This window comes from Astyanax mexicanus, chromosome 20 (assembly GCF_023375975.1).
Source record: "Astyanax mexicanus isolate ESR-SI-001 chromosome 20, AstMex3_surface, whole genome shotgun sequence".
In the NCBI taxonomy this organism is placed as follows: Eukaryota; Metazoa; Chordata; class Actinopteri; order Characiformes; family Acestrorhamphidae; genus Astyanax; species Astyanax mexicanus.
In genome coordinates, this window is record NC_064427.1 from 10948391 (window position 1) to 10974050 (window position 25660).

General features: G+C 38.2%; 1 protein-coding gene across 1 annotated transcript in view; it reads left to right on the forward strand.

Annotated features, from left to right (window-relative positions):
• The window catches only part of LOC103046216 (LHFPL tetraspan subfamily member 6), a 47658-nt gene extending 22298 nt beyond the window's left edge, over positions 1-25360 (forward strand). Inside the window, exons 4-5 of the mRNA XM_007259451.4 lie at positions 23635-23733; positions 24736-25360. Of these exons, the coding sequence (XP_007259513.1) occupies positions 23635-23733; positions 24736-24854 (218 nt within the window). The 3' untranslated portion in view covers positions 24855-25360. The remainder of the gene's footprint in view (positions 1-23634; positions 23734-24735) is intronic.
• The last annotated feature ends 300 nt before the right edge of the window (positions 25361-25660 follow it).

Sequence of the window (25660 nt, forward strand, 5' to 3'; positions counted from 1 at the left end):
GGTACTTTTAAGGCTAATAAATGTAAATGAGCTTCTCTGTTCTAATTGGCTGCCTTGCTTGCAAAGAGCAGTCCTGGTTAAAACACTCTCATATTTTCGTGTCATTTAAATAGACGTTTAGAAATATATCTACTCCAATGGATGTGGTGGTCGGGAGGTTAGGTGTGTTCCAAATAAATATCTGACGTGTTGCTGTCTTTTCAGCAGAAAACACAGGTGCACCACTGACTGATTTAAAGCCTGACAACAATCAAGAGTCAGACATTCATACTGTTTATGCAGGTACGTCGTGTAAACCCTGCGTGTTGGACACACACAAGGACACACCGCTGTGCTGATACCCAACATTTACATCAACAATAAACAGAATACAGAATAAAATAACATTGCTGTTCCCGTAAATAAACTGCTCATGCATCTTTACAGTGTGAACAAGCTGCACTCCTTCACCGTTAAACAACCAAAAAGGGAATAGCAAGTAACACAGTGATTGGCTGGCCGACAAAAATATTTCCAAAAGGGCATTGACAGCTCATCCAGGAGGTCACAAAAGAACCCAGAACAACATTTAATGAACTGCAGGTCTCACTCGCCTCAGTTAAGGTCAGTGTTAATGACTCAATACAAAGTAAGAGACAGGTCAAAAATGGTCTCCATAGAAGACCAAAAATAAAGCTGAATAAAAAAACACAACGTCCCATCTCACATTTGCCAAAAAACATCTTGATGATGTTTAGGTAAATATGCTTTGGACTGACATGACAAAAGTGGAACTTTTTGGAAGGTGTGTGTTCCATTACATCTTGCGTAAAACCACCACATAATTTCAGAAAACAAAACATCGTACTGAACTTAAAATGTGGTGGTGGTAGTGTGATGGTCTGGGCTGCTTTGTTGCTTCAAGCTGAGGCGTACTTGGGTTCTACAGCAAGACAATGATCCAAAGCACACACACAAGTCCTTCTCTGAATGGCTTAAAAAAAGCAAAATAAAGGTTTTGGAGTGGCCCGAGTTAAAGTCTGATTGAGACGCTGTGGATGATCTTAAACAGGATGTTCATGCCCAAAAACCCTCCAATGTGTCTGAACTTAATTCTGTAAAGAAGAGTGAACCAAAATTCTTCCACAGAGATGTGAAAGACTCATTGCCAGTTATCAGTAAAGCTTGATTGCAGTTGTTGCCCACAGGGTGGCACAACCAAGTTATTAGGTTTAAAGGGCAAACACTTTTCTCACAGGGCTAGATTGGTTTGAATAGTTTTTTTCTTTTAATAAAAAAATATCATTTAAAAAGTGCTTTTTATATTTCCTCAGGTTATCTTTGTCTAATATTAAAGTTTGTTTGCTAATTAGAAAAATATCAGTATGACAAAAAGCAAAAACAAAATAAATCTGAAGGGTACAAATACATTTTACACCACTGTATGTCAGTAAATATATACTGACTTCTGTTACATTTTCAGTGGCTAATGTAACAAATGATAAAATCGTATGTACATCAATTAGCATGTTGCTAACTGTAGGTGTGTGTGTCATCACACTCTACTCAGTTAATCAGCTCATTAATTGAACATATATCAACCAATCTTCCTTTTGGGAGAAATCAGATATTTTCTTTACTAAGGATGTAACAAAATATAGTGTATCGAAGCATACTGATATTTTGTTTTGCATTACTGCATTGATTTTCTAAATCACAGTACAATTTTTGTATTACTTGTTTCAGTATTATGAGAGTTTTCGTAACATTTAATTTAAACAATTGCAATATTTTCTTGCTTACTGTTACAAAATATATTGTGTTATGTTGAATCATAACCACCATACTGTGATACATATCTTATTGCCACGTTTCTGAAAGAGGAGAAATGATTTATTTTTTGTTGGAAGGGATCCACTGATTCACTTTCTTGTAATAAAATGCATGAAATGTTCATGTTGAAGGGTAACGTGTGTGTGTGTGTGTGTGTGTGTGTGTGTGTGTGTGTGTGTGTGTTTTAGGTAATAAATGGTTGGGCTGAATCGTGTCCTTTACAGTTACAGGTCACAGTCTGAGAGTGCAGCCACTTCACTTTAATCTCCATAAACCCCCCATGAGGCCTGTTAATTATTCGCCTTTGGACACCCAACACTATTACTCATACATATTAATCTCTCTCTCTCTTCCCCTCTTCTTTCTTTCTCTTTGTTCTCCTTTTTCTCTCTCTAGCATTCTCTGTATTGTCTTTTTCTCTTAATTCTCTCTAAAATTCTCTTTGTCTGCCTGTCTCTCTCTCTCATCTCGCTTCTTTCTCTCTCTAACATTTTTTCTCTGTGATTCTCTCTCTCTCTCTCTCTCTCTCTCTCTTTTTCTCTCTCTTTATTTCTCCCCCTCCCTGGTGTGTCTTTGAAGTCACTGTTCTTGGGTTCTTGAGGCATCTTTTCTTTGTTCTAATGAAAGGCTCTCTAGCCGACCCCATTTGTTTCAGTGTGTGTGTGTGTGCAGTTTTTTTTATATATATTATAAACACTTTATGTCCAAATGTATGCAGACACCCCATTTACTATACATTCATTCCACTACATTACATTGCACCCATTGCTGACACAGGCTTGCAAATGTACACACGCAGCTTGTCTAGTCCCCGTAGAGAAGTGTTGTCAATAGAATAAATAGGATTTTTCATGGGCAGATAAACTTTAAGCTATTGACACCTATACCAGGTGTGGGCTAATGAGGTGTAACACCCCCAGCAGTGAGCTGTGGAGCAGTGGAACTGTGTTCTCTGGAATGATGCGGTTCCATCCAGTACTTTTGGAATGAGTTGGGAATGACAGCAGAGTCTGCAACTCAAGCTAAAGCAGGATTTTTTTTATTTGAGTAGGTGTCAGATAATCATAAAACTACCACCACCAGGTTTCACTGCTGTTATGAGGTTTTATGATGGATTACAGAGATAGCTTTAGTCCAGATGTAAAGGAACCCATGTCTTTCAAAAAGTAGCACCACTGACTTTTCAGTCAGACTACCAAAATGTTTTTGGTAAAAGCTGAGCTGTTGTTTGTTTTGGTCATCAGTGATATGCATCTTGCAACTCGTCCATGTTTCTCATTGTGGAATTGTCCTCACTGAAAAACTGTAAATGTGACAAGGGAAGTGTTGCAGTCAGGCAGATGTTCCTGGGAAAGCCTTGCTGTGTGTGGGTGAGCATTATCCTGCTGATATGTCAGTTGGAAGCCGTGCTAAGAAAGGCAACATATGCACTCATTGATCAAGAGTCCAGAGGCTTTTATTGTCATTACATCTGAGTACAGGTACACAGTGCAGTGAAAGTATGTTCCTCCGGAACCATGGTGCAACATAAGACTAACACCACAATAAATACAATAAATACAAAAGACAATTTGCAGTACCGATACGGTATAATAAAGTGTATAGTGAGGATAAGGTGCAGAGCAAGGTTATAATAGTTTTGGATTTTTATTTATAGTTTAGTTTTATTTCGTTGTGACTTTTTTTTCTGTAATTTAGTTAGTTTTAATTAGTTTTTAGAGCATTTTTGCTAGTTTTTATTAGTTATTATTATTTTTTAATGCTTAGTTTTAGTTAGTTTTAATTAGTTCTAGTATCAGTTTTAGTTTTTTCATACTTTGTGCCATTTATCAGGTGCAGGATTCAAAAAGGTCAGAGAAAGTATTGTGAAATAAAAACTCAACAAAAGATACCATTTAAAAAATGTATTCAATTACTGTTGAACAACAGTCCACAAAATGTCAGCCTTAAGTGCAAAATATGTGTAATACTGCTCCTGAAAACAACCAGCAGACTAAGCACACATATGAACATAAAAATATCAACTTATTAATGAGACTTGCATCAGGAAGCTCAATCTGAGAAAAATAAACTCAAAAACTTAGCTTTTTGACCAAAATTACAAACTCAATAATACATTACAAAGTGGAATGCCAATAACTAGATGCAGGTACAACTTTTGGGGATATCAGTGCAGTAGAAGTAACCTTGCTTGTTGTATTTAACATCAAAAAGTGAACAGACAGAGAGAGAGAAATTGGTATACTTCAGTCAATCAACAATTTCTTGTTGATCTTGAGGAAAACAGCGCAGCGAGCAGCGAGCAATGCACTCCCCGGTGTGTGGGTGCTCTATTCGGTGTAGGTTAAGCAGAGCATGATGAACCTGGCCTCCGGGTGGATGATAAAAACATGCTGACACACCCATGAAAGATGCAGTTAATCCTCTCTTGCTCCAACCATCTACACAGAGGGTCAGCTTCCTTGCGTCCTTTATGATCTCCTTCAGTTTGTGCTTTGCCTTTTCCATTTTCGCGCCAATAAGGTTATTCACTCTTGCAGCACCGGGTGACTTGAATTTTGGTTCAAGCGAAACGGTAAACTTTTTGAAGGCAATCAAGTCACACAGTCGTGTGGACATCCCAGTCTCAATAAACATATTTACTAATGCATCTTCTCATTTGCAGTGTTCCTGCGTATTAACTAACCAGCAGCTTTGACGACGCTGAAAGCAGTCCATTATTGTTGTTTCCTTACCGCAGCTGCCGGGCTGGGATGTGGATTCTCTTCCAGCAAAGCTACTCAGAGAGGCTAGCTTGTCTAGGTACTCACAATTAGCCTTCTTGTGTGAGCTTCGCAAATGGACCTTGAGATTTGTGGGGTTCTTCCCCTTGAGAAGTACACCACAATTTTTTTCGCCGGTTTCCACTACGAGACACTTGCTCTTGTCTTTCTCGCAGTCATATTCAAAGAAATCCCATATTGGACTCTGACGCTTTCTCCCAACTTTTGCTGTGGCCATATTGCGGCGAACTAACGTTGTGAGCACAAGGTAAACAAGTGCTGTGCGCTGCCGGCAACTAAAACGGCTCGAGTGGAAACAATCAAGTCCATATCAGTCCATAATATACAGCAGCGTATAAATAAACTGATTAACACGAAAACTAAGGGCATTCTCTCTATAATTTTAGTATGGTTTAGTTCGTTTTATAAACTCTCAATACAGTTCTAGTTAGTTACTGTTTTTTTATTTTAATTACAGTTTTTATTTATTTCAGTTAACGAAAATGTTTTTTCACTTTCAGTTTTCGTTATTTCGTTCGTTTTCGTTTACGATAATAACCCTGGTGCAGAGATGTGTAACATACTGTAACATACAGAACATACATGATCACAGCAGTAACTGAGGTAGAGAGTTTATAGTTTTTCGGGAGTAGCAGCAAATATTGCTGATAAGGATAGAGATATTTCTGTCTGTGTGCTAAGTGTGTGTGTTTGTGTATATGTGTGTGTGTAAAGTACAGTCTTTGTGTGTGTAAGGGGGGGGGCTCAGTTCAGTTATGTGTGTTGAGAAGTATGACTGCCTGGTGGATGAAGCTGTTGCAGAGTCTATTAGTGGAAGCTCGGATGCTCCTGTACCTTCTGCTGGACAGCATCAGAGCGAACACTCCATTTGAGGGGTGGGTGGGGTCGTCCACAATGCTGGTGGCTTTGCGGATGCAGCGTGTGGTGTAGATGTCAGTAATGGAGGGGACAAGGGGTGAACAAGGGTGAACAAGTGTCGTATCCCTGGATCATCACACCAGCATTTGAAGCAGTGTGTCACTCCACAATAAATACAGGATTGCAGCACTGGCATGGGTGCCATGAGTCCTCCATACTCAAAAAAAGACCATTGTAAAATCCAAAACAGGCAATTTATGGAAACAACCCTCCTTCTTAGAGGCATGTCTAGTCGTCAGTGATCTCTCACTAAAAAGTACACTACCCAAAAATAACCACTTTTACACCCTCTTGTGGCAAGGTCACAGTGTTAAACATATAAAATATATATGAATGACCCCATGTTTTGAGTTTGTAGGTGTGTCTGTGTGTGTGTTCTGCTGTTGCCATATTAGATGACTCCCAGTTTAACATGCAGGAGATGAAAAAGGATCCACCTTCCAATATTCCTCGATCAGTGATAAGCCGTTCTTGTTTCAGAGAGGGATCAGAGCCTGAATATGAGAGTAGACCGAGAGGCTGTAATTGGTATTCTTCTTTTCTCTGGTTACAAATATCCCTCGCTCCGCAATCCATTTCCTCTCAGCTTAACTGGAATCCTTTTTTCTCCTCTGAATTGATACCTCCACCCTTACAACGCTGTGTGCTGATGTGGTGACCTTCAGCTTTCCGCATTGTCTCTAACGGCACTTAGCAGATTATATTACCCATATACTTTTTATTTTGCTCATTTTCAGTGTGTCATTCAGAGTAATGGAACTGTTACTTTAACCCTATTATGTGTCCCTGTCAAATCTGCTATGAGGCGACTCCATCCACAATACACAGTGTTTGTCTCTTTTCACTGATTGAAATGAGCCCAGAGTAGTGTGTGTGTGCTGCTTGACAGTAGAATGGATCAGCATGGGCAATTGAGCTTTCTAAGCGTTTCTGTTTTTCTATTATTCTAATAAAGAAGCTCCTACTTCCTTTATCCGTGTCAAACATTCAGAATTCAAACCTGCATCTCTATGAAAAAGCTTATTTTTTGGCTGATTTTTGGCTGATCCCAAGCCATCCCCTGAGAAAACACCCCATGATGACTTTACTACTTATGAGATTTACTACTTACTTTTTCTGGGATTTGAATGGAATGTGAATGTTAGTAAAATACACTGCCTGGCCAAAAAAAAAGTCACCACCAAAAAAAAGGTGACAAACAGTATTTTGTTGGACCGTCTTTAGCTTTGATTGCAGCACACATTCACTGTGGCATTGTATAAAAAGCTTCTGCAATGTCACAAGATTTATTTCAATCCAGTGTTGCATTTATTTTTCACCAAGATCTTGCAGCAGCATTGATGATGCTAGAGTCTGACGACTGCTCAAAGTCTTCTCCAGCACATCCCAAAGATTCTCAATGAGGTTAAGGTCTGGACTCTGTGGTGAACTCTCTCAATCCATGTGTGAAAATGATGATCTCATGCTCCCTGAATCACTCTTTCACAATTCCAGCACCATGAATCCTGACATTGTCATCTTGGAATATGCCCGTCTATTGATGGAATAACCTGGTCTTTATTCAGTATATTCAGGTAGTCAGCTTACCTCACTCTTTCAGCACATACTGTTGCTGAACCTAAACCTGCAGACCAAATGCAGCATCAACCCCAGATCAATTGCTTATTTAAACTCAGGTGGTGACTCTTTTTTGGCCAGGCAGTGTAGTTGCAAATCTGAAATAGTTTTTTGTACTGCATGTATCCATCCACCATTTTAATGATATGTGGTTTTAACAACACATTAAGATGAAAACTCTTCTATATAAAATGCAGTACAACAGTGTTATAAATGTCTGTGAGAGAGCTTCAGAATCCTTTAGAGTTTATCTTATTTTTATTCACCACCACTGTAAGCAATTCTGAATAGCTTTGTCAATCTTAATAATTGATTTACAGAGGAATTGGCATAATTCATGCTTTTTTGTAGTGCTGTAGTATGTTTTACTAAGTATAGTGTGATTTCAATTCGATCTTCAGTTTTTCATGCAGGTGCTTGCAGTTGTATCTTCACCCCACAGTTTTTTTTTTTAGTTTTTTTTTATAGCTTTTTTAGCTCTCAAAATAAACAGATAAATGTTACTATATTACATAGTAACTGACAGTTAGCTGTAGCAATCTAGCTAGTTCTGGTACACTTTTGCATGAATCCTCTGCAGATGCTTATATAAACTGATTAATCTAAATGACGCAGCTGTACTTTCATTCCTCAGCACGCTGGTTTTACTTACATCACTTTCTTACAAGTGACCCTCTTGCTTCTTGTTTCTACACTAAAATACCTCCAAACAAATGGCATTTAGGCTAAGTAACAGCTAATGCTCTTTACAAACTCAGAGGCTTAAGCTGCTGTGTGTAAGACTGGAATCCAGTTCGGTAATCTTTTGCATGTTAGCGTTACAGCGGTTTCATGGTTCAATGCAAATTGAAGACTAGAAACTAGATCAGTAACTAGATCAGTATGCAGATCTGCACAGTCTGTCTGATATCCCATATGTTGATTACGTCAATATCAGACCAGTTACACAGCAAAAACAGGAGAGTTGAAATTTCAGAGTTAAATAGCTGAGAGTTGATTTTCACTCTCAAAGTGTAAATGGTGTTCAGTGTTGGAGTTATTTGACAGAGTTGAATATTTCACTAATCCCACTAAACCCAATAAATAATGGCCAACTCCACAGAGATTTAATTAAACTAAGCCCAGTTAAACACGTTATTTGTATAATGGGTGTGTCCCCCAGATCCTAACTTACCATCAGTGTGAAATCTTGCCCACCAGGGCTACCTTCCATTGGGTATTGTGTTATATTTTGTTTAATGGTTGTTTATCTAGCCAATATATTGTAGGCTATAAGAGCAAGTTACCATCCTTTGTACAGTAAATTGTGATAAAGTGTTGGTAATGCACTAAGAAATACAATGGAAAATTACACGCTAACCTGAATAATAATTTAATAATGAAAAGTCATATCAATTGAATAATCTTCTTCTCATTTATAATTTTTTTTTTACTTTTTCCAGTGTTAGTGTAAAAATTTAGTAAGTTAAAGAAATACAAATGTTAAAAAGGAACTCTGGCAAGGTGTTAAATGTTTAACTATTTTGAAAGTGTTGATTTAACTCCGAAGAGTGTGGAGCTATATAAACCCTGAAAAAGAGTTAAAATCAACTCTGTGGGAGTTAATTTAACACTTGCCTTTTGCTGTGTACTGTTATTGGATTGGCTCTGTCCCATCTCTAGCTAAGTTGTTGCTCAGCGGTTGCTATCATATTCTAGGTGATTGCTAAGATGTTGGTATAGGTGGTACTGTAGTATCCTATATTGTTGCTAAGGTGCTGCTAAGAGCTTGCTGAGCAGTTGCTATGGGATTTTGGGTGATTGCTGAGATGTTTTTATGACTATCAGTATAGCATTCAATATGGTTGCTAAGCTGTTGTTAGGTGCTTGCTTTGGAATCGTAAGTGGTTGCTAAGGTATCTATAGGTGTAGAATGCAGTGTGTGTGTGGTGTGGGGTAGAGAGTTCAGGGTAAAACAGTATATTTTTATGACATAAAACTGTATAAGCAAGTTTACACTCATTTAAAAAGACAGTGCTTGTTTTAATATTTTTGAATGGAAGTAAGTAGCCACCAATTAGCATACAAAAAAACACATTTACTGGTTTGGATAGTAATTGAGATATATTTGTGTATCTCCTCCACTGTAAAGAAATCCAATACATTTCTCTAAAACAAATCACTTCACACCAAACCTCATTCTAAATGTGTTTCTCTCAACCACATTACATTAATTGTGAAGACATTATGATAGTTATATACATATGACTTCTTCTTTAATTCTTAAGTTAGTACTGCATGCAGGGAGATCATTTCATCAATGTCACCAATAACCGAACCCTTTGGAACACAGACTAAAGTAACTGTAATTACAGAGTGACTTTAAAGTGAGGCCATTGTTCTCCAGCTGTCGTTGCTGAGCGTGAGCTGGGCTTTAGTGATAGCATTCATTAAAGCTGCTGTCTGCAGTCTTAAAAACCTTCATTGTCTCCTCTCGTCTCATCGGATGAACGTGAGCTGTGCTTTAGAGACATTGCAAATGACTTTCCTACAAAACTCCGCTCTTATTCACTCTCGTATCTCGCCTCATTTCTTTGCCTCTCCATTTTTCTTTCGCTCTTCACCTCTGAAATGCCCCCGCTGCCGCGCTTTTAATTCCAGAGCCAGGTTTTTCATTCTTACAAGAGAGAAGGAGGCAATTCAATAGGACTGGAGACTCTCAAAGGGGAAACAAACCATAAATTCGATTTTATTGCTATAAAAGGAGAAGAATGAAATTGAGTTAATAATGGATGAGGCCTTCGCTCACGTTAAGCGCATAGATTCCTGCCGTTTCAGACTGAAATGAGAGAAACGTGGAAGGCCGTTTGTTTGAGCTGTAATGTCGGCATGGTGTTTTCTCTGGAGAGAGACAAACATCAGATTAAACTCTTGAGTCTTTAGTTTAAAAGCTGGATTCCAGAAACAGCCTGCCTGAACGATAAATGTCTTCAAAGGCAGAGTGCATGTTTTTGTGTGTTTTCTAAGCCTTCTGTTTCTCTGCACTTGTTTGAATTGGGTGATAATCTGAAAGAGATGCGTTCATTAACTGATCGCTGAATGAAGTATTTCTGAATGGTTTTGACCTTCCAGTAGAAAACTTTGCAACTTTGAAGGAGTCTCTTTTTCTTTGTGGTTGCCTCAGCTGTCATTCGTCACTAAGAGATTATCAGGTCCTACAAGAAGCATCACTTTTCTCTTATTTATTTCCACATGCTCTCCTGTTTCCTGCTTTGCAACAGCTGGTCTGTCAATGCTCCAACATTATTATTTTTTTAATAATAGGAATAAAAACTTTACAGTGAGCTTCACAATGCATCACTCCATGTTTCACCATTAAAGTAAACAAAGAACAAGATTAAAAACATAAGTGGCTTGAAATGTGCACCTAGAAAGATACTATGCTACTTTCCAATTGAACTCAGATTTCAGAAGTTCTGGGTTAGGATCAGTGTTGGGCACGTTACTTTGAAAAAGTAATTAGTTATAGTTACTAACGGAGTTACTCCACTATAAAAGTAATTAGTTACCAGTAAAAGTATCTATCGCGTTACTTTTTATTATTCGCCCATCAAAAAAAAGGAAATCAATTATTTATTATTATTATTATTAGAAAAATAACAAACGAAAATAAACCCAAAATGTTGACAAAAATATAATCTAACGAATTTCAAAAAAATAAAACAAAATTCTCCACACAACCAAAGAAAATTACTAAAACTTGTAATACTGAAAAAAACTGAAAAAAATGAAAAACAGGGATGAAATAAAAAAAACCAAGCCACACTCAAAGGAAATATGTATATATAAACAAAACAAAATAATGGACAAAAACAACAATCTAATGACCGTTAAAATGGTATTAATATAACAGCTTCACCAAAAGAGAATAGAGCTTAGATCAGGCCCAAAATGTGCACGTTCTGCCAGAGCCCGACCCAACCTGAACCATGAACTGTCTGTTTTGGCTGTTTGAATGAGCGAAATATAATCAGAATTATGTTAATTTACACTGTAACATAAAAGCATAGAACTATTATTTAATTTAAATGATTTTTAAGAACAGCTACACACAATGCTGCAAGTCAAACGCGGAGGCGTTCACGTGCGCCCAGAGCTACGTGATTACATTTTTCATTTTATTATAGTTTGATTCAGTAAGTTTTAATTTGTTTTTAGGGTGGGCTTGTTAGTTTTTATTAGTTTTCACACATCTCATCAGAGAGATCAATCTAATAAACGTGAGAGAGAAAGAGAGAGAGAGAGAAAGAGAGATTTCTGGTATGAGCTACTCACAGGTAAATGTTCTCACATACTGTATCTCCTGTTTCTCTTTCATCTGCCTCGCGCTAATATTGTAATCCCATACACAGTTCTGCATTTCTCAGTTTTCTCTATCGTATTTTGCAGCTAGCGCGAGCGCTTTACACAAGAACTAATGCCACGGACCACAAGGTGCCGTGCGCTCGGCACAACACCTCCCGCTGTACAACTCCGCTGTACAACAGCGCTTATAAATAAATTAAACACGAAAATGAGGGTATTCTATCAGTAATTTCAGTTCGTTTTAGTTAGTTTTATAAACACAAAATACAGTTCGAGATGGTTATGTTTTTTTCCTTTTAATTACCGTTTTTATTAGATTCAGTTAACACAAATGTTTTTTCACTTTCAGTTTTCGCTATTTCGTTCGCTGTAGTGAACAATAATAATTGCTTACTTAGCAACTTTGTGATTATCACACCAGAGCTTTATATAAAATAAAAATAGGAGCCCGATTTCGGGTCGGTCCTCGGGTCAGGTCGGTCTCGGGCAGAGAATCTAAGCTCTAAAAGAGAAAGCAGCAGCACCACAAAAACCGGAGCAGCTAAAAAAGCTTAACGTCCTTAATTCGGAACTTGGGCTGTCCACGGGAAAGAGGAGGGGTTAACCATGGCAAAGCGAAGTTAAAACAAAAAAAAAGTTCATAGAGCGGCTAAAGTAACGTGCAGTAACGGGGTGTCGGAAATGGTAACGGCTTTATAGTTACAGTCATAGTAATTAGTTAGATTACTCGTTACTAAAAAAAGTAACGGCCGTTACTCCCAACACTGGTTAGGATTAGTTCTCAGTAACACATTTCACCTGAAACAAGTCTTTTTTTTGAATGTCAGGAAAGCCTTGCCAAGAATCCAAAACAGCTATACTGCTCATCAGAAGTAGTAAAAGCAGTAGTTTACACATCTATTTGTGTTCCATCAAAGCAGTTGTTCTAATGTCGTTCTGTCCATCTTAATCTGTGGATGTGTTTCAGTAGTGTTTGTATGCAGGCCTTTTGCAACAAGACAGGCAAACCAATTGCAATTTCCAGACAACAAATGGCTATGCAACAGCAAACTATGTGAGAGGCTGTTTAAATTCTGCGACTGTCAATGAAGAAAAGTACTTATTTAACTGAACTGAGTTTAATATGGTTATATTTGTAGTTGCGGTCTCTCTGTTCTGCGTGCTGCAAAACAGACGAGGCACGGTCCATTTTGCCTCAATCTTGGTCAAACAACAATATACCATTTTAGCGAAGATGGTGGTTATAGTGTGTTTTTTTAGCATTGCTTTGTTGTTTGAACTACACTTGATCTGACATTATTTATTACAACTTTATTAAGGTTTTGGCCTATACAGAGGCGCAATGCAACATTTTAGAGCACTGGACAAAACTAGTGATGGTAATGTGTGTGGAGCCTTGAAACAGCCCTGTTTGTATGTGCAAAATATTAATTTTATATTTTGGTTTGCTAACAATGCTAACGTGGGACAATGTTAAAAACAATAACATAGAACATAAAAGAGGGTCATATTTTGGTTGGACACAGTCTTACACAGTGCTATCAGAGGGCTGGTAGGGGTAGCAGGGAGGGTTAGTCTTTTTTTATTCACCACATTTTATAAAGTGTCACTATATAACACCACTAGAACACATTTTGAGGAGAATGCTAACTGGTAATTCTGTGATGTAAGCTTTCATATGCCTGCCTTGGCTAGCACTGGCTTGCATGACTGGGTGAAAGGGAGATCATTTAACTTGATAGGTGCAACTTTTTGAAAGCTTTTTTATGTATCACATTCTTTTAATAAATGCTCTATATATTCAAATGGTTGTGATCACCCATTCTGATGAATGCATAGTGCTGTTTTAAGTTGCACCCATTGCAAATACAGATGTGCAAATGCACACTCGTATGCACCTGGCCAGAAGTATATAACAGGTGCATCTTGATCCTAGTCTACAAACTAGCTATGGATATTTTGAAGTAACGTCGAAGCACTGTTGTAAGTCGCTCTGGGTAAGAGCGTCTGCTAAATACCTTAAATGTAAATGTAAATGTAAGTATTGCCAATAGAATAAGACTAAATATTTTTTGTAATTTTCTACTCTAAATTGTTGTTTCATGTCCAGTGTCCCATTCCAACATTTTTTCTGTGTTAATATTGAAGCATGTTTCAACGGAGTAATCAGTTTATGCAACTCTTAGAAATAAGGTAATTAACAGGCTTGGCTGGGGAAAAGAGGCGGGTCTACCAAATGAGTAGGCCAATCTGGCTCCACCTTTTAGTCTTTACTGTACAGGCTCATGTTTAAAATTGTACAACATGGCGTCCATGTTTCTACTGTCACTGCTCTGAACAGTTTCTCAGAGTCATTGTCACTGAATGCTGAGACCTAGCTTTCAGACTAGCACTCATACATCCAGAGGCACATATGCAGGAGCCATGACTCAGCTGCAGTGAGGTTTTCCTGTGGAGGGTTAACCTACATACACTAAACTCCGTCATTTTAAGCTACTTTTCAGTCTTTCACAACCTCGAATCCTCTGGACTGAGCCAATGTAGCCAGACAGAAGATTTCTTATGCTGAATTTGCATCAAATAAATGGAATTGTATTGGTTCAAAAGAGCTTTAGGAATCCACAAAGACACATTACCACTTAGGAAGCCACTTATGTGCTGCTGTGATTTCTATTGAGAGCAATGACCAGACAAATCAAAACAGGTGTAGCTCTTGGGTGAAATTCAGCAACACTTTACAAGAACGTTCTCTCATTTACATGTGATTACACTCAAAGCTGCTACAAATTGGAGGGAACCTTCAAAGCTATACTGTTTTTATGAAGCTTTCCAACAGGGCATTAAGTGCCATCTTTGATGGTACCAGTTGACTTTGTGTGTGTGTGTGTGTGTGTGTGTGTGTGTGTGTGTATGTGTGTGTGTGTGCATTTTATGATGAACATTTTATTATACTAGTATTGAACGTCATTTTCCAGACAATCCAGTTCCATGTCTTACACAAGGGCAACCCCCTGAATCAAAGTAGGACTGTACCAAATATTTGGCAACCAAGTTATCTGTAGAAAATGGTTAAACAATTGTCTGAATAACTGAAAATATCAAATTATTTCTAACAGACAATGACCTTGGAAAGTTATGGTAAACTTTAATATCACTTTTTACTAAACTGCCTGGTTACTGGTTCCTTTTTGTGTTATTACTGCAAAAGCAAGTCAACAAACACGTTAGTCTTGTCTAAATTTAAGCTTAATCAGTGTCAAATAAAATGTAAAGCAATTATTTGCTTCTTTAGCTAATATTGGGTAATGATAAACTAATGTGGCTAACATCAGTTTTTTCTTTGTACTATATATGCATGCCCATGATCTTTTATTATTTTCACTCAGACTCGTTTATCAAAAAAATCAGTGCATCCAGTGATGGAGTCCTAACATTGATCTATATTAAACGTACACATGTTCTGAGAAGAGGTGATTTTTTCCTTCTTATTTTTGCAGTTTAGCACAGTTTTTGTAATAGTTTCAGTTATTCTATGTAACAGTTCATAATTATTTACAAAGGCAAAACTTTAATAGCGCGAATCTTACCCAGGATTCCTCTTGGGACTTAGCTGGGTCACGTCCCAAATCCCCCAGAGTTCACCTTTCATTCCCAGCCCAGTATAACGGGGAGGGTAGGAGAGAGAGAGGGGTGAGACAGAGAAACAGGAAAAAGGGCTCAGAGCCAGAGATGTAGTTTAAGTCATAACAGAAGGGGCCTCCACTTGATGGATGATCCCAAAGCCCTTTAATAAGCATCAGAACTCTATGAATTTTTCCATGCCAGCATAAAACACGGTGATGTCAGAGTGAGGGACTCCAGCTCCAATGTTGGAATTAAAACCGACCTGTGTTTGTTCTCAATCAGAGCCGATTGAAGCCGGCCCTGGGCCTTTTTAATATAGAGGGAAAGGAGATTTATGTAGACATCAAAGTGATTTGCTAGACGTCTGACATTGCTGTAAGCCCTTGCTGTTACAGCTCACAGCAAAAAAACAGCCTACAAACAGGCTGACAGCGGGCATATCAAACACACACACACACACACACACACACACACTCTAACACAGAGAGGGTTTTGCTGCCTTACTGACACTCACTGACTCTAAACATGAGGAAAAAGTCCTACAGTAGTTTGTGAGATTCATGATAGCAGTAATTTGGGTTAGTGTGTAGTGGGTCTGTTTGATGTGAGCAAAAATGTATATCCCGATATAGACCACTTCGTATCCCGACAACAATAATTATTACATATTGAATTACATTCAACAAGTAAAAGTATATTTTCCTATTTTATTATATTTCTCGTTTTTTTGAAAGTAGTAACATACTTTTCACTTTCTCTTTTATATCAGTGTTTCTTAATCTCGGCCCTGCCCTGCACATTTTTCAAACTGCTGGGAGCAGGATAATCATTTAGTGTGCAGACACTTTTATATGGCAGAAATTAATGCAGGGACTCTTAAATTGAAATAAATGATAGTGTAAACCCTCTTCTTGAGAAGTGTAGGTAGCGAGGATGTGAGTACACACAAACTCATGGACACACACGAGTTCTTTCTTAATACTTTCTTTATATTCCTTTTCTCTTGTCTCCGCACACCAGCCACACCACAGCCTCCCGCTCTCGTCTCCCCCGCTCTCTCGCTCCTCCCCTTTTCTCTCCTACAAGTCCTACCAATTACCCCAGTCAGAAACCCTGCTTTTTTTCTTACACTACTTCCCCCTTACAAAAAGAAACGTCCTCGTTTCAAAGCTGCAAATTGTACTGGACAGATGCTATAAAAGAAATTAACAATTGAGAACAGTCCAACAGAATGTAACACCTGTACTACAAACAATGCTTAAATGCATATTTCAACAGTCAACAGTTGACTTTTTTTTTTTCGTTCTTAATACTTTCTTTATATTCCTTTTCTCTTGTCTCCGCACACCAGCCACACCACAGCCTCCCGCTCTCGTCTCCTCCCCTTTTCTCTCCTACAAGTTCTACCAATTACCCCAGTCAGAAACCCTGCTTTTTTTCTTACAATAGTAAGCTAACGCTTATCAGTGATCGCTGGTAAAGCACACCTCAAAACAAAGTTCCATCCAGCAGTTTGAATGAAGAGGATGCAGATTCCTGTGACCAAGCAGTGAGCGCCACAGAGCTGCTGTGTAAACCTTAACTTGGATCATCTAAATAAAGAAATATAAATAATGTTAGCTGAGATAACTTACCTTTACACTTTCTTTGGTCACTTAAAGACTGGCTACCATTGTGTTAATTTGTTCCATCTTACATGATCTATTGCCTCGTTCTCTGTCTCCATATAGCTTTAATTTACTGTAGAAGTGTCAAAATGCTGGATGTGACGTTGTGGCATGCTAAAAAATCTAAACATTGCCCTAATTCTGTGTGTTGTCGTGTGGCACCAGCATTACGTTACATTGTAAATGTACTTTTAAACTGTAAAACATATATACCTTCCCATTATTTATTATAATCCACCTTTTTCTCCTCTTTCCTTTTACTGTCTTTCTCTGGCATTTTTCGTTTCAAATTAAAAGCCTTCTGCTGAGTTTTGTAATTGCGATTTCACAACGTATCATAGAAATCTTAAAAAGAAATACATAAAATGTATCTGGCAGAAACACTGCTATGTAAAGGCTTATTCATGATTTCTTTAAAACTGTAGCACCTTACTGAAGTTTGAACCCAGAGCTGTTAATGTGTGCCACTCAAAATTAAAGGGACATTGTTACACTTTGCTCACCAGTCAGTTTATTGGGAGTAAGTTGCAAAACAGCCTGTTTTTTGTTCCATGTTTTTGTAATGTCATAAATACAACAAAGCCTAGGCCCATAACAGAGGAAATCTAAATAAAAGTTCATATACCTGCCTATTCAGAATGTTTTTTCAGCCCCATTCACTTTACATTTACAGACGTTTGGACTATGATTTAAGCGTTGCCAATTACAATGAAAATCATTTATCACTTTTGATAACACGAAAGGCACCGCCTGTTTAATTACAAAAAAGTTTAAGTACAGAAAATGAATTTTGTTTTTGGTACATAAACCTATAATATTACTAAAACCTATACCTATATCTCCACACTGGCAGCTTTATAGGGGGAAATAAATTTTGTCATTTTTAGTGGAAGTCACAAGAAAAACATCAGTTTAGAACATTTCTGTTCGTTCTTCATCTATAAATTTAGTCACAATGTGAGAAATAACTGCCATCTTCTTATGTTCTTCTTATGTCAAAAAGTAAAAAACTGCAAAAATAAAATAATATAAAAAAGAGAAGAGTGTATGATTTGGTTCTTTTCAATAAATCTTTCAATTTGTTGGCCTCTATATTCAGCCTGAAGGCCAGCACACCTGGTTTGTATTTTTGAGAATTTTAAAACAGCTGTATGCGCTGGTTTATCACCCTCTAATTTGCTCTGTATTTAGAAGTGGGGGATCGTGGGAAAGGATCGGAATGGAGCAGTGAAGTGGAGACACAGGGGAAAATTTCCAAGGAAGAGAAAGCTAACTGCAGACATTTCCCATAGTGCTTTCATATGTTTTATGCTTTTTTCCCCTATCGCATCTTCTATAGTCGTTCACATGTGAGTGTAACTCAGCAGGGCAGGGCGGCGCTGATGGACTGCAGATACGACTTGTGTCGGCTGTGAAAGACTGAGATGTGTGTTATCTTCTGTGGTGGGCCGGAACGCTTTCTCAACAACCTTTCAATTCCCTGGCTGTCGCCAGTGTTCCTGACTGCAGTTAGTCTAGGCTTTGTTTATCTAGGCCATTACTCGTGCATGTGTTAGAATGCGCTGCATTAAAGCGTAATTTGCGAGGCTGAGAGCGGGACGCACACTCGTTTATCTCAGGAATGGAACGATAATATTTCAGACGGCTTTTGTTCGTAAGCTGTTACACCTCGCATCTCAATGAACATTCAGAACGCACCTCTGTTCGCTGAAACCACTCACGTCTCGTCTTTTCCTCAGGATTGAAGCTGGCACCCACCCGGCCCTCCTGCTTGCTCCTGCTTTGAAGGGAGTGAGCACATGTTGGTGGCACTTTGAGGTGTTGCTTGAGAAGACTCCAGATAGAAACCGGCGCAGCTGTCGAGGCCTCGTCATCTCGGCTGCTTTAGCGCCCTGTTCCCCACGGTGCTGTCGAACAGTGGGCTGTTGATTCACAACCATCTGCTCTTCCGCAACCTCATACGCTATTCATGTGAACCCGCACTCACTAAAAACACATCCTGTGATGTGGTGGGTGTGCTGGTGCAACTTCTGCCTGCAACGGGGGCAAATCCCCCTGACTATTTGACATTATAAGAGATCATGAGGGGGAGGGTGGAGGTTGCAGGCTGGTTTACCACCATCACATTTTTCTTTTTTGAGGCAGATCAGACTCAGAATTGTGACAGACAATGAAATGACACAAAATGAAATTAACACCTCTATACTGAATATGAATCAGAAAACACATGCCTGGCATTAGATATGGTGGCAATAGGTTCATGTCAATCTGCTCCAGAGAGTCCTGTTCCATTGGCAACCCTTCACTACAAGAACTAGACAAGCTGTGTGTGTGCATTTGCACATCTGTGTGCAACCTGAATTAGTGCATTTACTGGAAGGGGTGTCCACATAACATCTCTAAAAAAGTAACTTTACAGTAAAACAAAAACATTCTTCATCATTTTTAATGTATAAAGTTATACATTTATTATAAGTGGTCATCAGGTTTGCTCACATCTCATTGGTAATTTTGGCCCACTCTTCTTTCCAATCTCCAAATCTTGAAGCTTTCAAGGATGTCACTTGGCAACTCAATATTTTGTTCTTTATCCACATATTTTCTTTAGGTCTGCAGGATCTGATGCTTCTTTTTATACCATTCTTTTATTGTCTTGATGGTATGTTTTGGGTCATTGTCATGCTGGAAGACCCATCCACAGTGTTTTGGCAGAGGCCTGGTTGTTCTTATTCAAGATTCTTTGGTACTTGCCCTTCTTTATTAGCCGTATAATGCAGTAAAGTCTTCCTGTACCCTTAGCGTAGAAACAGACCCAAAGCGGAAAGTTTTCACCTATATGTTCAACAGTGAAGATGGTGTTCCTGGGGTCATTTCTCTGCCTCTAAACAAGGCAAGTTGAGTTGATGCCAAAGACCTCAATTTTGGTCTCATCTGACCACATTATTCATAACATTCTCCCAAGCTTTCTCTGAATCATTCAGGTGTTCATTGGCAAACTTCAGAAAGGCCTGTATATCTTATATACTGCAGGATCTCAATCCAATACGGTGAAGTGTGATGCTAATGTTTTTTTTGGTGGCTATGCTCCCAGCACCCTTGAGATCATTAACAAGCACCCCCCTCCTTCCTCAGAATCATTTTTACCCCAAGAGATTTTCTCACCAAGCTTCTTGATGACGGTCTTGTAGCCCATTTCAGCTTTGTGTAGGTCTACAATCCTGTCCCTGACATCCTCTAACAGCACCTTGGTCTTGCTCAGTAACAGGTGAATTTTATACACATAACAATTGAGATTAAGAGTACTTTCTTAAAGGGACTTTCCTTTCTTCCTGGACTTTTTGTCATACCTATCATATACACTAGCCAACAAGCAATGAAAGCTAATACCTCATCAATTAGCATGATGCTAACTGCATGTCTAAAACATCACATTTTCTCCTTAAACTGTGATCTCTTATAAACTTGCTTTTGTAGAAACCTGTAGAACACACTGTTTTCTGGAATATGGTTGGTATCAGATATTTGTTGTGGGAAGTTAATGTTACAGAAATGTGCTAGCTTCCTCTAAACTGATTAGCCTGTGGAGCCCCATGCCTAAAGACACGTCCTGAAAGCTGGTGGATTAACACTGAGCTAAAGATAACAGTGTTTTGCAAACACACCCGCACACACACACACACATCCAAACATAACGTCCCAGGGAGCTTTGGACCCACTTTTATCACATCACCTCTTACTTTAGCACACAGGAAGTAAACAAACCCTCACTGCCAAGTGAGATCATTAGCCAGCAAGTCAAACTTTCCGGCCCAGCTCCTTCCTGAGTTTTTTTTCCAGGCCTGAGTAAAACTCCTTTTAAGTCCCTCAGTGTTCTGGGAATGCTGTGTCTATATCTGGGCTACATTCCTGTTGAGTATTTTCCATTTAGTCACTTCTGTCCCCCAAAACTCTTTAGCCATTGTAGCTAACACAGGGTGAGCATATTGCAGTTAATAAAAAAGATATTCAGTGTGGTTGGGATGTTGTGGATTTAGAAACCTTCAGAAAGACAAGAGAAAAAGACAAAGACAGAAAGACAATTATTCTACTCACGTTTTTATTTTAGTAAAATAAAGGCAAAGTTCAGTTAAGATCATCAAATACAAAGGATGGGTTGAAGTTTTAGTTTGTGGTTTTCCATCATTTGACGATGAAACTGCAGCTGCACTGACTGATGTCTGTTGTGATAAATGGTGAGAAAGAAAATAAATCTGAATCTATAGTAAATTCACTTCAGACCCATGCAGCCTGTCAGGTATTCCTCTCTGATGCCTTTTGGGAGGAGGTGTTGAGTATGTTGAGGGGTGTGGGTATAAAATGTAACAGTAAAAGTTTAAGAACCTCTGATCTAGAACCTTCAGAAGGACAAGAGTGACATTTATTCTGCTCACTCTATCACTCTTACTTAGCCTGTTTATAACCTCTACAATTACTAGATTGGTGTTTCCTTTCACTTGGAAAGACATCGATTTTCAGTCAAACTCTCACTTTAAACTCTTTCTCAGACAGACACTCAGGAGCAGGGGGTGAAAGTTGGGTCGTAAATGTGTGTCTGCAGTTCTGCTCACACACAAACACATACAGACACAAACACACACACACACACACACTGAGTATTGGCATGGACTAAAGATATGGATCATCCATTCATAAATGCCTCTACTCTGGCTGAAAACAGAAAAATCAAAAACACCCATTTCCGTTCCAGCTCTGCTTATATAAAAGCGTCCATGCTGGCTGAGGTCGGGTGGTGCTATTTGGAGGGCAGGGCTCTGTGTAATTGATTTTCAGGCCGTGCGGTGGAAAAGCAGAAGTGAGAAGGCTGAGGCATCTGAGGAATTCAAAAGACAAAGGCATTAGCGTGCTGGAACGACAGGGGGCTAGCCGGAGACCCCCTTCAGGCTGAACTGTAGAAATGTATATGCTGACTTGAAGCTTTAAACTATGAGGGTTTAATCAAATGGATTCAGGCTTGTCTCTGAGGGATATTATAATATATACCCTGTCACCTTAGCACTTACCATACATCTGTTCAATATTTAAAAAGTGTGCAAAAATATACAGTACGTAAAGCTGTATGTAAAGGGCCTAATACTAAGAGGGTCATGGCAAAATCTTAGCTATCCTTTTATTCTGTTATGTTTGTATTTAGGGCTGCACAATGTATCGTTTCATCATTGCATGTATGTGCATGAGCAATAGTCATATCCCAAGACATGCAATGTCAAATTAAGCTAAATTACTTATACATATTGTGCTATAGCTTACTTGATAGAATATATTTAAATTTTTTAAGTATCTAAAACTGTGAATGAAGACAGGGATGCAGCTTGTTTTTCACATCGGCTTCCTTTCTTTTCCATGAACTTCTGAAAAAAAAAAAGAAACAATCATTTTATCTGTCCATGTTAATTTTTTTTTTTTTTCTAATTTTTCCCATTTTCTCCCCAATTTACACAGCCAACCCAGGACTCCCCCTACCACTAGTAATGCTCCAACTAACACATGCTTCCTTCCATACATGTGAAGTCAGCCACCGCTTCTTTTCGAGCTGCTGCTGATGCAGCATTGCTGAGCAGCCAGCACGCTTGGAGGAAAGCGCAGCAACTCGGTTCTGGTACATCAGCTCACAGACACCCTGTGCTGCAGACATCACCCTAGAAGTGATGTGGGGAGAGAGCTCCATCTACTGTACCCACCCAGAGGGCGCAGGGTCAATTTTGCTCCCTCAGCCCACATAAATCAATTAAATTAAATGTCCAAATGTTTTTCTTTGCATCACTAAATTCAGATTTTATCAGCCCAATATTGTTTTTTTTACTCCAGTATTGGATACATGGATTTAATTATTTAATACAATGTGTGTATTTATTAAATACCAATACCATCACTAATACCATGATTTTGTTTTATTAAATTGAATCCATTTTTAATCAGATAACTGTTCTCTGTGCCACTGGCTGCAGCACAAACCTAAAGCATAATTAACCCACCCCTGTGCTAAACAGTTGGAGGAGTGTTCTTTTTATGAAATTTTGCACCCTTCGATCAATCTTTGCAGCTAGAAACACAAATGATTTAACATCATTCCACAGAACTATTTTGGACTATTCTGGAATTGTGTTTCTTCTAAAATGCCTGATAATGAATTTTGTGGTGAGAAAGCAGGAAAGACTTATTCTATTCTCTTATTAAAGCACTAGCACCTTAGAGTCTGCTGGACCTTTTGCAACCCTTAAGAGGTTTTGTTTTGTTTTGCCTTTTTTATTAGTCTTTTAGCAATTTCACTGTGTGTTCAGCTCAAGTTTGCATTAAAGTGAAGGGGATAGCTTCTTAATGTGGACGATTTACCCCAACGGTCCACTGGGATCTGCTCTCTTCATGCTGAGCGGAATGCTGAATTACACACTGCTCTACCTTTGCTAAATTGTTTGTAACATGAAAGAGAATTCCTGATGAAACAAACATTCAGGATGAATAATTCAGTGCTTACACACTCCTTACAGCATTCAGCTAATGCCTGATAGGCTCATATTCCCTGTCCTCTCAGAGCTCAGCTCAGAGAGTCACAGAACGCCACTATATGTGATTGGAAAACATATTACAGTATATTAGTGGTAAATAAGCATTTAGAAAGGACAATCTACAGACTGGCCTTAAGTAAAGGCCTGTATGGAAGCAGCCATACACCAGTAAATTCTGGCATCTACTTGTATTACCTTGTTTTTTTTTGTTTTTTTTTTTTGTCCCAAAAAAATCACAGGATTTTATCATAGGCTTTATCTAAAACTCTGAACTCTGAACTGGCTGCTCTGTTTCTGTGTCCACAGGTTTGCTGATTGGTGCTGGCTGTGCTCTCTATCCTCTAGGCTGGGACAGTGAAGAGGTCAGACAGACCTGCAGCAACACTTCCAACCAGTTTCAGCTAGGTAAGGTGATCAAATACAGATCAATAGAGTAAATATATAACATTATCATGTATAGATGCTTACATTTATATAATACATATGCCATGCCTAAATACTATTGCAATACATTATAATTTGTCATGTTAAGACCATTTAATACATCTGATTTAGTGAATATATAATAGTGTAAAAGTGCATTTACACATTTCATTAGTAAAGTAAACACAGTGAGCAATACTGAGGTCAGGTCAATACTATAATTATTGTGACAGGCCTTTATATTTGCAACATTATTAAAACATAATAATACTTTGTGTTTACTTTGATGTTTTTATGATTTTGAAGACATTAAAGCTGTATAAGAACACATGGAATTATTTTGTAAACAAAAAGTGTTAAACCAGAAGAATATGTTTTTTCCTAAGTAGCCACATTTAGCTCGAATACAGATCTGCACACTCCTGGTATTTTAATCTCAGTGTCTTCATGAGGGAGAGTTACCTGGAATAGTTTTCTTAGCGTCTTGAAGGAAGGAGTTCCTGGAGGTGCTGAACAATAGTTGCTGCTTTTTCTTCATGCTGTGAAGCTCCAGCTCATCCCAAATAAATCACCTCAAATCACCATCTTAGTTCATCAGGTTTAGATCAGGTTTAGATAAGGGGATTGTGGAGGACAAACACATTTTTTGATTACTGCTTAATTCCATATGTGTCTCTTAATTGTTTTCATGTCTTAAATATTAATCTACAACATAGAAAATAAATTAAACATGTCTTAATACATAGAGACAGATGAAATCTGTCTAACACATAGAGGACAATTTACTATAGATACCTACACCATATATATATAATACATGAGGGACATGCTATTGTTAAGTATATGTATTTAGGGTATAAAGGGTATATTGTTCTTTTATATACAGTAAATGCCTGTAAGTAGGATTGTATATTCTGACATTGTATTTAATAACAAATCTGTACTTGTGTGTGTGTGTGTGTGTGTGTGTGTGTGGTTCTTCAGGTTCTTGTGAAATCGGCTGGGCCTTTTACTGTACCGGGGCTGGAGCGGTGGTTGCTATGCTGGTGTGCACATGGATGTCCTGCTTTGCCGGGAAGAAACAGAAGCAGTATCCGTACTGACACAACACAGCAGCACACACTCCAGCGGGAATAAACCCGCATTTACAGACTAACGACAGATCAGAATACATGCCTTACGGCTGCAACGCTTCCTCATGAGAATCAGCCTCCTGCCTTCATGACTCCTTCACCTGCCTTTTGGGCTCCAAAGGCTGTGTCAGTACACTTTACCAAACTGACGGTTTATAAGAGACCTGAGTGTTTCACACTCACTGCTTAGGGCTGCATCTTAAACTGAACGACCTCCAAGAAGAGAAGAGACGGTTCTAAAGACTCTTTTATTCTCTTTTATTTTTGCATTTTTTGGCATAGAGTAACTATTGTTCTCAGTGTGTGACTAAAGTTTTCTGGTGCTGTGTGTGTGTTTGTATTTGATTATTATGGACATATTCTGTATTTATATTAATATCTTGTTGTTTGCTTTACGTATCTTCACATGCAATAAACATTATTCCAAATGAAAGGTTTATTCATAAAAAGAAAATAAACTCATTATTCTGTGCTATGACATACAGACACTTTTGTCTTCTTAAATATTATCCCATGTTTTTGGTCTGGAAAAAATACTTTTTTATATTTGTAAATAAATATTATTTTATACATGTTATATGTCCAAAGGAAGGATGTGAACTGAATTTACTGATTCAAATATACAGGATTTCTGCATTAATAAAATATAACTCTTATTTCTTAAAGTAAGTAAACAGAGCAATTAAACTAGTGTTGATGTGAAATTTTAACAATGCAAAAATAGTGAACACATTTGAATTAAATGGAATCAGTCTGTCTATCAGTGTTTTGGCTGA